This window comes from Apium graveolens, chromosome 10 (assembly GCF_009905375.1).
Source record: "Apium graveolens cultivar Ventura chromosome 10, ASM990537v1, whole genome shotgun sequence".
In the NCBI taxonomy this organism is placed as follows: Eukaryota; Viridiplantae; Streptophyta; class Magnoliopsida; order Apiales; family Apiaceae; genus Apium; species Apium graveolens.
The window spans coordinates 229,915,763-229,929,539 of NC_133656.1; the positions used below are offsets into that span (position 1 = coordinate 229,915,763).

At 34.0% G+C, this 13,777-nt stretch overlaps 2 protein-coding genes across 4 annotated transcripts; one reads left to right on the forward strand and one right to left on the reverse strand.

The window, feature by feature from the left end:
• The first annotated feature begins 300 nt into the window (after positions 1-300).
• On the forward strand, positions 301-4,647 carry LOC141692311 (uncharacterized). Its single transcript, XM_074497087.1, has 4 exons — positions 301-585; positions 1,797-2,258; positions 3,519-3,665; positions 4,260-4,647. Exons 1-4 carry the CDS (start codon positions 478-480, stop codon positions 4,347-4,349), a joined length of 807 nt encoding a protein of 268 aa, XP_074353188.1. The 5' UTR covers positions 301-477; the 3' UTR covers positions 4,350-4,647.
• A 539-nt stretch (positions 4,648-5,186) lies between these two features.
• On the reverse strand, positions 5,187-12,794 carry LOC141690089 (splicing factor SF3a60 homolog). Of its 3 annotated transcripts, none has more exons than XM_074494698.1 (13): positions 12,522-12,794; positions 12,330-12,443; positions 12,130-12,234; positions 11,843-11,985; positions 11,657-11,753; positions 11,070-11,234; positions 10,618-10,689; positions 9,479-9,637; positions 8,868-8,945; positions 8,200-8,328; positions 7,401-7,547; positions 6,293-6,475; positions 5,187-5,543 (listed from the first exon to the last, which is right to left on the reverse strand). In XM_074494698.1, exons 1-12 carry the CDS (start codon positions 12,693-12,695, stop codon positions 6,329-6,331), a joined length of 1,530 nt encoding a protein of 509 aa, XP_074350799.1. In that variant the 5' UTR covers positions 12,696-12,794; the 3' UTR covers positions 5,187-5,543; positions 6,293-6,328. The 3 variants fall into 3 exon arrangements, with proteins under 3 accessions (XP_074350799.1, XP_074350797.1, XP_074350798.1); XM_074494696.1 differs by lacking the exon at positions 5,187-5,543 and adding an exon at positions 5,622-5,899; XM_074494697.1 differs by lacking the exon at positions 5,187-5,543 and adding an exon at positions 5,622-6,190.
• Positions 12,795-13,777: the final 983 nt, after the last annotated feature.

Below are 13,777 nucleotides of genomic sequence, written 5' to 3' on the forward strand. Positions count from 1 at the left end.
ATTCTATTTTTTAAGGAAATTTTAGAACACTGTTCGTTAGATGTGATTTGTCAGACTCGGTTTGTGCATACAAGAGGGCTTCATTTCTGCTTGCATAATACATATAGTACATGTACATGTTTTAATGTAAACACAAAAATAAGAAGCATGCTTATGTGCATGTATATATACAACACAAGTATGTGTCGTATATGATAGAAATGTGTGGGGACAGTGATGAAATAATAATGTAATGTTTGATGTTGATATCCTTTGTCGTTTTTCTTTGGTCTCTATATAAATTTATATCAGCACCCTCAGTAACCAACAAACAATCACTTATTATTATTATCACTTTGTTTCTTTCTCTCTCTCTCTCTGCATTACATCACTCTTTTCCTACTTCTCCTTAACTATTGGTTGATTTATAAATCAAAGGTGCTGTTGAAACCCCCATTGAAGTTGCTACCTCTGCTTGGTTCTTGGGGCTTTGTAAAAATGTATGCTGAAACTAGCCTTCTCTTCCCTTCTTACTATCAGAATCTTGCTCCTGAAATCCACCCTTTTGATGATTTCTGGCACTCTCACAAACCCAATTATTCACTGGTACTCTCTCTCTCTCTCTCTCTCTCTCTCTCTCTCTCTCTCTCTCTCTCTCCCCCCCCCTCTCTCCCTCTCTCTCCCCCCCCTCTCTCTCTGTTTTGTGTTCTTGATAAAGGCATCTTCTTTACCATTTTAATTTGGGGATTATGGTCTCTTCAGTTAGTTTGTATTGTTATGGAACTTGAATGGTTTGATTGTTGGATTAGCTAATGTTTACTATAGTTCATCTGGAATTTTTTTACTTTTCAAGATAATAAAGTCATAATCTTTGATGTTCTGGCTTCATATATGCATATGTTAGGAGGCCGTATGTTCAAATTTAGCCCTGTTAATACAATGTTTAGAATACAAGCCTACAAGATTTTGGTTGTCATATAAAAGAATGGTTTCAAGGTTGCTGCTTTTCTTCTTTAATCTCTATTTTTGTCAAATTTTTGATGTCAACTTGTAATTGAGGATTCACTTTTTATCGCACTAGCAGGATATAATATTAGAAAAGTTGGACAAAAGCTAAAGTGAAGCTACCCATTTGTTGTAATTATTCCATGCTTATAATTCAGAATAGGATAGCAACTTTAAAAAAGAGTTGCATAAGATTTTTCTCTTGTTGAAAGGTGAGTTCTTTATGTACCATTGTGCACTCTGAATGTTATGGGCTCTGACTCTCGGTTGCTTGAAAGGTTTGATAACCAAATTTCATGAGTTTAAACTATTTGAGCCAACTGATCATAGATACAAGTTTCATAATTCATTATATGAAAAAAAATGATGCCATTGTAGTATCATTTTTTTTGCTTTTTGCTTAATTGTTATAGTACTATCTAATTTCTAGTGCCTTTCTCCCTGTAGCATCCTCTTTCCCTTAAAGGGTAGGGCTAGATATTTCTGTAAAAAGACTATTTTTTCATAAGCTTATTTGGTAATCGGCGAAATACGAATCTTGAACCATTTTGGCACTTTGAAGCATGATCGTAATTCATTGCATCTATACTTTTCCAGAAATAACGACTAAATTTATTTTGTGAGCAACACGTGTTCACCTACAAGTTTACATTCTATTATTGATGTATTAAATTGTGTTGCTAAATGTAGGAATTTCTGAAACCTTTAGCCAACCAATAATTATAAATCACTGTACTGGACTACATTTTCTTGCTTTCTCCTTTCTTTTTATAATGTTGATTTTTTTTTCTTATTGTGGCAATTTGATTCAGTCCTCCACTATATTGGAATATGATCTTGGGGCAGAAGGCGATCTTTTCAAAGCACCAAAACCTGTTATTGAGGAACCGATGGTGGGCCTTGATCCCATGACGACTGCCATATCAATGATTTCAACGGCAGAAGATGTTGATATTGACTTGATGCAAAATGAGCAGTTGTTGAGTGAGGTTTTTTGTGAATTCAAAAAGGATCTGTTGGCAAATGAAGCTACTGGAACATCACTGTCCGAGGTCCTGCAAATCCAGATTCCTGTTGCAACAGATGAAAATCCTATTAGTGAGGAAAAACTGCTTCCACAGATTACCATACCTAAAAGTGCTAGCTCAGAATGTCTAAACTCAATGGGATGGGTACGCAGGAATCCAGCAAGTGACAATTATCTAGAATTTCCAGGAATCGACTTCGGGGCTGTTTATGGGATGCGAAGGTCATATAGTGAAGGAGACATGAAGGTCACCTTCTTTTACTGTTTTCTCTTTGTCTAGCACTTCTGTGTCTTTATATTCTCTTTTCTCCCTAAGCCTCAGGGTGTGTGTGTGTGTGCAGCGACTGGGTACGCACTTCTCCATGACTCTTTTTCAAAGTCGATAAATGTTGTGTGTCTGTGTCTGAACCTTTTATCTAGTTTTCTCTTTACAATTTGGAATGAGTATGAAACTGTAGGTGCTAATTAAAAGCCTTCAGAAGATAGTACATAGTTACGTGATCAAGAATATGGAAAAGGGAAAGATAATGCTATAGAGAAGCACAAAAGCATAACCAGATTTTTATAATAAAGAACATGTTCTCCAGAGAAGTAATGTCAAACGAATTTTAAGTAGCACGTAATTTTAAGTAGCACGTACTAGTTGCTACTTAGACCAATATAGATTTCATTGACTTGTTCAGGTTGATTAGTCCTCTAAAGGCGTCTGTAAACATGCCTTGTTTTTATTTCCCAAGCTTTTCTCGGACCAAGCTGAGCTCTAGCTGATGGTGGTTTGGTAGCCTTAACATCAGTTAGCAAGTATGAGATGTAGACAAGGACAAGCATAATTAATTGTTACATTCCATTAAAGTTGCCAAACCACTTTGGTTCTATCATTTTTGCAATCTAATCACATCTAGTTCTGAACTGACAAGGTGCCACCCAGTCTTTACCTTTCTCTTTACAAACGGACATATACCTTTGTTTCTTGCTCAATGCATTAAAATTCAGGTCAAGCACTCTTATCTTTATATAAAATACAACAAGATAATTTTGACGTGTTGTGTTGGTGGCAGCTAATTATTTCTATGTATACAAAAAGGTGATGTAAGACCTATTGGAGTTAATGGAATTGAGATAACTTGCAGATAAAGTGTGAATCATGAGTACTTTATCTTCTATTTTGAAAGTACAGGTGGCTAGTTTCGAAGTGACCAAACCATATTTACCTTCATGTATCTTACTCTGTTAAACGAAACAGTTCACACAGCAGCAAATAGTATGTGTTAAGAAGAAATAGTAATAAGATAATATCTATTCTTAGGATACTCCGTCCACTGTTGCATCCCTTGTTTCTGCTCAAGCCGATTTCTTTTACTGTGTCAGTGAAATACAATAGGTTATATCTGGGTTAGAACCCTGAGTGTTTGTTTTGCGTTGGAGTCTACGAACTAAGAAGTGTTTAGACGTGTCTGGTCATTCAGCAGGTTAGGGCTTGGTCATTGATACTGAGTTTTTATGACAGACTCTTGGCAACGGAAGTGTAAGCATCGTCCAGTCAGCCAGCGGACAACCTCAAATATTTGGGAGTTTCTCCAGTGAAGTTCGCAAGGAAAAGCTGTCCAGATACAGGACTAAGAAGGCAAAACGGAACTTTGGCAGAAAAATCAAGGTAATTATTAAATCTTAACATTTTTTCTGGAAAAGTATACCATGTTTGTGTTAACTGCCTTATATATCACCTGGTCACTTAACCCTCTTATCATGACAAAAGCTTACAAAAAATACTGTAATATATTGTGGAGTTCTGCACTTGAACATGTACCCATGTTGGAAATTCCAAATGAGTACAGGGAATTCTAGTTTTTCCCTAATTTTATGTGGGATCAAAATTTCAACAAGTAATCAATCCTATACTTGCTACAGAGTACAAACTAAAGATTTTACTACATATTTTTTTACTGTGTTGTGGCATGAGGGTGAGCAATCCAAATAAGGCTCTCTTACTTTCTCTCGTGTGCTCGCTCGCCATAATTTTCTCATGGACCCTGTACTTGATAATCATATAAGTGGTCAATTGTAGCTATTGATTGGTCATTGCCAAATTATTAAACTAGTGCTTCCATTTCATATTATTTCTCCAGTCTTGATTCTTTATGCAACGGGGTGGTAGAGTGGTATTTCATTTAGCTCCCCTTCTTAACCCATATGCAAATATCATATCCAAATTCTCTAACCAAACAATCATGCATTGTTTTGCTTTCAGTATGCATGCAGAAAGGCTCTTGCTGACAGTCAGCCTAGGGTCCGCGGGAGATTTGCAAAGACAGACGAATCTGACATTTCGAGAAAGTAACAACCATTAGACTCTGATCAGTAAGGAAAAATATCAGTAGCTCAGAATGTATGGTTTAATGAAGAGATCAACGGTACTGCAAGCATGGTGTAAACTTCGACCCTTGTAATAAGCCATAATGACTCCTAAAATTAGCTGGTCTCTATGTTAGTTGCAATAATACTCTCTGTAGAACCGTATGTTCAAATTAGCTGGTGTCTTTTAGTTGGAATAATCTTCTCTGTAGATCCGAACGTCCAATTAACAAGCGTTGTAAATAAGGTTTTTCTTTAAATAAAATGAACCGAAGATTTTCTACCATCTGCCAACAATCTTCAATCTACTTGTAGCTTTATATTCTATCCAACAGAAAAAAAAAACTTGTAGTTTTATAAACATTAATTACCTGCCCAGTTTACAAATCCTTGCCCTCAGTTTCATACAGGTCTAACTAGATCAAGCATATGCAGTTTAACACCTCTCTTCCAATAATTATATTTCCTGAAGTTGTGTAGTTTTACTCTGTTCGGAATATGTATCTTCTCAAACAGTAAAATTTAACTTTTCTTCTTGTTTTTGTCTGTTTGTTTAATTCAAATTTGGGATTTAAGAAACTAACGTGCATTGAATTCTGATTATATAGAAAATCATTAATTTACGCAGTATACAATTAGACATTATATTAAAATCTTGATATATTCAATTGAAAAACCAATTATTGCTTGAAACCTATATTTTCAGAAAATAATTATGAACTTTCCTTTCCAAAAACCCTTTAAAATCTCATATTATTTATTCTAAAATTGGGGTTTTTTACGATTTTGATGAATGGTAAACGTGCAGTCAATACTTTGACAATTGTAAAAGAGATCAATTAATATATCCGAGGGATAACGCTGGTAGTCTAGCACAAATGCAAAAGCTGTTGTCTATGGACTGTAATAATACAGTTGATGCATAATTCGGTCCAATTTCAAAAAATCCTCTATAGAATGCCACCAATCAAGAATCAACTTTGCAGTTGGCCACAAAAATCCCTGGTATCACCGGAAACATCTTATTGAGTTGATACAAATGTGAAGTACTAGCACAATCCTCTAACGGACCCAGAAACCAGGGCACAAGTTAGCAATACCCCGAGGTAATAATCCGACCTTTGAAGTTAATACAGGTCCAGCCACAGCTAGCATATCCGCACTGAACATAATGGCGTTTCTGCAAAGTTACAAATCTCTTCAGATAATAAAAAAGGGCTGGCATTCACAACAATGTATCAGGCCATAGAATAAAACAGAAAGTGAAAATCATGGAGAAATGCAATAGTAATTGGTAAACTATAGATGTTCAACGAGAAAGGTATCATACTCTTGGCATACAACCTGTTGCAGTAAATATATTACATTCTAAATATGAGAGTATTAGAAGGCAATGAAAATTGTGCCAAAATGATGGTTCAATATCAAATTTAGTCTAGAACACGAACAGCCACAGAAAGTTTCCTTGCTTTTCTTCCGCATAATAGTACTTCCAAGTTCCAGAAGGTAGCACTGTCAGATAACCATCACATCTTCCTGAAATATAAAAGCCTTAGTTCTCTTTGCTCAAATTTTAAAGCAATCTGGAGCTTACAAAAACAAGAAACCTAATTACCATACAAACAAGAAATGCATAACAAATGGTGAAGTAACTGGAACATCAAACTCAAATGTCATAAAAAAAGAGGGTGCTGTTGTTGCATGTAAAAGAACACTAGGGTATAGAATATTAGACGCCCTTGCCTTTATGTTTCAAGGGGTCACACCTACTATGGAATTGAGGTAGTCCAAGTTTCTTCTTTTGTTTTCTCAATTGGGTTATTTGGGCTACAAATATAATTAATGAGGAACGTACAGTTAATTTATAGATGGCAAGGATTAAACATGGTACAATAATTACTCAAGTAAAAAACAGACACCAAAACTTACTTGGGTCACAAATTGAAGGGAAATGAATGTTCATGTCTATATCAACCCCTGTCGTTGAAGATCAGTGTATGTTTTCTTGTTATAGATGTTTCCCTCTTGGTCTTCGTACTCTTCTTCAAGGTCTGGACGCCACTTGTTCACTCCTTGACGTTCTTGTATACGATCCCACAATTCTTTGGCTTCCTGGACAAAAAAAAGGATGCTTTTGAGAATAGAGTACAGGTCTCTACATCAATGAACAGTTATGGTAAATCACAACCCTATTCAGCATTGCTATTAAAAGTCAAAATTAAGACCCTACTCAAACTACCAAATACATCAAATCTATCATTTCGGCTATATTGGTATCATTATAACATATTTCATCAAACAGTAGTCCCATCTTGTTTAGTTTTTTACTTTCTTATTTACATGTTCTACCACTTACCGTGAACCAATAAATATGAGTAAATAGTTGCAATATCTTAAAACATACACATAAATGAATATAGACAAATCCGTATCTCAACAATAATCAGACGAAGGGGAGTACAAACATGACTGGACATATTAATAAAAAGAGTTGCTTAAATTTCTCAAAAAAAAATGATTCTATTACTTGTTATACACAAAAAAAAACATAAATTTTGCATATGCAACTGATATTAATATTATATTTTGCCCTACTTACACAAACTTAATTATAGTATGTAGGATATTGTCCTAACATTAATATACATCTATCAGATTAAGTATTATGAAAACTATTGAGGTTTACTTCAAACAAGAAAATTGGAATACTTGGGTTACCCAACGCACAGCCGTATTCCTGCACACACCCTTATATCGGCCCTTGGGTTACCCAAAACACCCACGTATCCCAAGTCCCAAGACACTCAAGTATTGGGTACCGCACAATCTCTATTATAACTATTATTTTTTTAAATCTATACTTAAAAAAGAGGATTTTAACAAATCCTGTTTGGCGCAAAAATAAACATTTGTTTCCCCAAAAATATACCCTGTTTGGTTAATTTAGCAAAACACACGAGTAGAGAGGAGCAAACCATCTCGCAAAGGTTTGCCATACATTAACATCTTTTGAATAGAAAAGACAAGAGACTCGAACCTCAATTGATGTGATTTCATTGAAATTCTTTGTATTTGGAATGCCAAGGCAGCGCATCCCATGCTGGTGCCTAAATTCCTTGAAGTGACGCTCATAGGCTCTACGGCCCCAGTAACTCTGGTTCCCACAGATCTCACATTTGAACTCCTGAAAGGCAAATTTAGATTTGGTGACAACTCAACAAATGCGATAAGTATATATACTCAAAAAGAAACAAGATAGCAAATTAGACAACCAACTACATCAAAAAAAACAGCATTACAAATTTGTTGTATACATAAAGCAGGATGGTAATAATATCAGTCAGAGGGTCACCATTATCAATTAAATGTTGTAAAAAGTCACCACTATCATCTCAGAAAAGAAAATCAGAACATGACCTCGTGGTCAAGCTAACAATAGGTATTTAAGCTTAGGTATATTAGTAGGTGACCAAAATAATATTACGTAGTAATTCTAAATTAACTTAAAATTTACTGACAATAGAGTATACACCAAATATGATTTAGGTTATTGTTTCGTACAGTATCATCATTCAGTTCTTGTAGAATTTTGTAGCTTTACAATGTTCCTGAAAATTTGGTAGTTGTAATAAAACATAACACATTGGTAAAGAAATGTAAACAAAGTTAGGTGCTTAAGTATAATTGTAGACACTGGTAATTGAGATTAAAATAGTATAGACTTTAAGCTAGAAAAATATAGCTGGCTTTCCAGAAAAGAAGACGAAACCCGCTTTATTGATGTGACTTTAGTCAGTATATATTACTTGATAAACAAATAAAAAATTAGAAATTACCTGACCAAGACCATGAAGCTTATACAACCAGTAAGGTATAGGCTTCCCATCCCAACCCATTGGCAACTTTAAAGGATTATAGATCTGCTGCTCGTCATCGTCACTTTCAGTGTCAGCTTGTACCTCATCCTGACAATTTAAAATTTTAAAATATGTCAGTCAGAAATTAAAAGGAAATAGAGGAATCTATAACTTGAAGTCCTGAACCAAATAAAATCAAATGTTTCATACAAGTCAAAATTATTTGTGAAGCTGGAAGAATTCGGTAAAGAAACCCACAAAGGATTTCATATAAATAAGGAACACTAAAATATTCACAAAGAGTTTTATGGTAAAGTATCAAGAAATGTATGCTTTAAAATACAGTATATGGATCAGCAAACAAATGGTACAAAAATCTACAATAAACTAACATAACATTACTAAGGTACATCTGTGTGAACTGATACATTACAACTTCTATATCCCTATAGAGCACTTATGGTAGCAATTTTGGTCCAGTTCCTAGCTACGGTATGCAAATTATTACTGTATACAAACTTTAAAAGCCAGCAACACTGCTCCAAGGAGCATAATTGAGCATAAAAACGTATTACTGAACATGTAACATCTAACCGCTTTTCTATAAGGTGTATGTTAAGGGCCAAAAGTAAAGCAAAATATGTTACCTCTTCTCTTTCTGCTTCCATCTCTTCGTATGTCAGAGCCTGCTTCTTCTCAACATTTTCTTTTGTACGTACTATTGTCTGCACAATTTACAAAGTTGCAATCAAATGGATGAAGAGCTCTGTATAGGCTTACAAAGTTGAAATATGGCAAGCTTTACAAGATCTCAACGGTCAGTTCCAAGCTCTATAGGCTTTTAAAAAACCAGAGGTTCGTTAACAGCCCTAGATACTTGATGGTTGAAGAACTTCCCCCGGTCTTGAAACTCGAACTATACAAAAAAATAAATTGCGGACGTCGGTTGTGGTCAAGACCGGCTTACAATTTACAAAAATTATCAATGTACCACAAAACTGGAGAAATAACTTAATGATTAATTCATTTTGCTTTGGGCCACCAAAAATACATTTACCTATTTCAAGATACCATCTATCATTCTGGAGTGAAACAAGGGACATATAGAGAAAGGCTAGTCAATGTAATAGACAAGTAACCCCTTTTTCTAGAGAATTATTGTTTGGGTCAGGGAAACCACAATACTAAATAACTGCAACAAAATCAAATACTATTTTGTAACAGATAAAAAAAAGAGAAACGTGAAGGATGTACTGACCTCTTGTAACAGATCACAGAGCTTTTCCATCTTAGCTTCCATCAAGGCAATCTCTTTCCAGTCATTGGTTTGTTGCGGAGTGGAGGCAACGCCATTTTGTTCTGATCCTCGTGAACCTTTCACAAAATGCTTTTTATCCAAATTTTCGAGAGGTGTGTCCTGCCACAAACAGCAGCAATAGTTAGTGTACAGACATTTTCACACTTGGAACAAAAATCAAGGCAGCACTAGGAGAATCTAGATTTATCTGGCATTATTTTAAAGAAGATATAATAAAGTTTAGTAACCATTTATTGAAATAATAGAATAGCACTTATCATATTAAAATTACAAATCATAACTTTACTGTCGCACTACAGTTCAATGGATTATTAGCTGCACAGCATTTACAAAAAGTATTAAACTACAGAAAAAGGTCACCTTTAGAGTCCACTTGTCCACGGAGCATGGCAATTTTATATTTTCTACTCATTCGCGTTAATATTTCATGACTAGTTCCCTATCTCGAGGTTACAGCATATAACCATAAGACATGCTAACAGTTCATATATGACATGCTAAAGCTCATGGCCTTGTACCAATAAGACTTACTAGCCATACTACTAGTATTAACAATTTGTTACAGCATAGTAATACAGATAACAAGCTATACAATAAACAAATTGCACTCATAAAAACCAAACTCAAATTGCTATACATGTTATATGTAAGATCTAACTGATACTTATACCATTAAAACATAACATTACATATCGTGCAGTATGAACAAAAATAAAATAAAATAATTGTGTAGAGAAAAAATGAACTAGAAATAAAATATGATTTGTAACCACTGCAAATGAGACATTAAAACATTGCAGCCCAGATTAACAAAATGCATCGCCAAATTTTTTTAACTCTTTACAAAATAGGTGATTTCGGGATACAGGGTGCGCATAGTATTTTTATTTTGGGAAATCAACAAAATTTAACTTTACCAGTTTACAGAAATCTACCCAAAATACCCACCCTACAGTCAAACCAAGCATATTGTGTAATACTGTAATGTGCTGATCAAACATTAAGCATATACATGTTCTACTTCAGGAAAACTTTTTAGAACTGAGATTGAATATGTAAGATGCTGAGATGGGTTATACCTTGGTAAGGAAAAGCCTCTCTGAACGCTGACGAATAGTACCACCAGTCTTTAGTCCTAATGCTGCCAAAGCCTAACAGATACAAAAATTGTAAATAAATATAAACAAACTGCAAAACAGAAAGTGCTACAATTTTTCTAGAGGATAGTTCAAAGATTTAGACAAAGAGATTTCATCTTATAAACGTAGGTCCACTTTTGAGTGCCCAACAAAAATAAAAGGAGTAGATGACAAACTAGGGCTTAAAGATTTCCAGCACAAGGTTTTACACTTGTTGATTATTTCGGCATTTTGACTACAATTGATTGTAAAACTAATCTATAAATTAGGTAGGCCAAGCTTTATATAATAAAAAAAATGTTTTTAAGTAATATGACTGCGGTTCCTGATGTAACTGTAAGTAATATAGGGATTCCAACAACACCAAGAATAAGTTGAATTAAAAATCATACCTCCTTTAACCTCTCAGGTCCCACCTCAATGAGCTCTTCGACTGTGCTGTAGTAATCAAGATCAATGGCAGTGTGTTCAGAAGGATCATGTCCATTCTCGTGGGTGTCGTTCTCCCAACCTGGCACCACACCGCTAGCCCATTGCTCCTCCAACTCAGATTTCACCTGTCACAAGACACAACTTTTTGAGAAAAATCACATACAGATGTCCTGAATCATAAGAGACCAACAAACTGGAATTTTTTGCAGTAGCACATCCAGAGGTTATTTGAATAAGCTCATATAGGGTAAATAAGTACTTATTTCTACACACAAGAAATTATAAGTATATCCAGCCAAGGAATTCTTGAAAAACCACGTCCTTTTTTTCCTAAATGAGCCCTCCAAAAAGGTTTCCAACTAGTTCAGCATAACAAACAGCCTTCTTAATTAAAAATAATTATGTTACTGTAAGATAAGTTTATTATTTGATTAAATCAAATAGATTTTATTTTCTGTTTTTTTATTAAAAGTTTTGGGACTGTAGTTACGAGTATATGAAAAATTAAAACACGTAAGGCAAGACTCTATGAAAAATTAAAATGCACCTTTGAGAAAATTCTTTCCAGGTCTTGCAAGGGTTCTGTCCGTTCAAAGAAACTTATGAGATACTCCAGCAGTTTGTTCAGATACTCCTTGTATTGCCTACATGAACAAATTTCAGATACACAGTTAAGGTTTCATGTTGATAAATTGCAGAAACAGACTGCTTTTGTTATACACTTTGCATGTACCTTGTAAGCTTCAATTTGCGAGGTATCTTCTGTGCTTGTGGAAACACTTGAAGGTAAGCAGAGTACTCAATCGGCTCTCCAAATTTAGAATTGATATAATCGTTGTAAAGTTCGTGCAGATCAAGGTAACGACCAGAACCTTCCTGAAATTTGAATGCATGTAAAAAATACAGCATATGTAAACTCTCTTCAAAGTAACATTAATTTTAATAACATATAACTTAAGATAAGCATATAACAATCAGGGCATAAATAGACACATATATAGAAAGACTAAAGAGAGATACCTCGCCGCTAAACTCAATCTGAGGCTCCTCCTTGAGCATTTGCTCATACTCATCAGTCACATCAACAACACGAGCAGAAGGATGACGCCTGTGATACTCTCGAATCTACAGAACATCGCATAAACAGTTAAAAAAATACTCGAAAAACCTATTCAGTAGCACACAACAACTTCGCAATTACTCTCCAATAATAACCTTACCTCTTTCAATCGATCGTAAAACACGCTAAACACGCTAGTTCCGTTAGCCATCTGGCCTCCGAGAGCAGCAATCTCATCTTTCCTCGCATAATCGTTATCTTCATAAATATCAATCTACAAAAATTCGATGAATGTGATTTAAACAAACTCAAAAAACAATTAAACAATATAAAACAAATTGATTATACATACAAGCTTGTAAGTAGTGTCGGAGATTTGATCAATCATACTGCGGACGCGGTGGCTCTGGTGGAGACGGTCTCTGTTAGAAGTAGGATCGTTTTGGAGATCTTTGACGATTGTTCGCTCGAGGCGTTCGACTTCCTCGTGATACGCGCGAGTCGCCTCTAGTAGAGTCGCCGACATCTCTCTCTGGTCTCTCTCGCTCTCTCGCTCTCTCTATCTCTCTAGTTTTGAAAACCTAGGGTTTTGGGGAAAAATGTTGTAACAGGTAAAGCTGGTGATTTGGAATTGGGTCCTTAAAATATATATATATATATATATATATATATATAAATAAAACAATTTTTTTTGGAACAAAAGTTAATACTAAAATAATTTTGGATATAATTAAATAAATATTTAATATTTCAATTTTATAACTTCTTTTTTATTATTACTTTGTGTTAGAAATACTCAAAACTACATTTCTAATTTATTTTTCAAAATATGCGCTTTGAAATTTTTTAATTTCATTAAAAAAACTGTAACTTATAATTTAATTTTTAGTTTTGTAGCTTATAGTTTAATTATTCTAGTCAACTAACTAATATTTCACAGCAGTCTTATAATATTTTAAAAAAAGTCACCTATTAATCATATCAGGAAATAATTAAAAGAAAATATTTATTACTTAGGTTTGCTATATTTTTAAAACCGGAATATTATTTAATGGGTCTATACAGAATTCCTCAAACTTAACCCAACAAAACAAATTGTTCTTTTAAAATATATTAAAAGCCTTTTTAAAATATATTAAAATCATAGTCTTCAAAAATAAATTTTAAAATGTCAAATAAATATATTTAAGTGCTCGAGTACCAAAGTACAGGCTGCTCTTATAGAATAGTGGGTATATTATGTGAGATTAAAATCAAATAATTTTATGTTACAAACTACTCATCCCATTAATTTAAATGATTTTGTTCTTTATATTTACCAGCATAAAATTTGTGTGATACGCGGTTTTTTTAAATATTTTTTATTTTATTATTTTTATTAATATTATATTAATTATATTTGTTAAAAAAATAATGTTGTTAAATAAAAATTAGGGTTATGATTACAATTAATGTTAGGTTTGTTGAGATTTGAGCTTTAATGGTTGTTCTTGCGGTGTAGACCAATTATCCTCGTAAGATACCTACATATCTGTGTGTTGTAGAAAATTAAGCCAAAAACGTAGATTTAGATTGAGTATTAGAGTCCTTTGTATAAATGTTGAATAT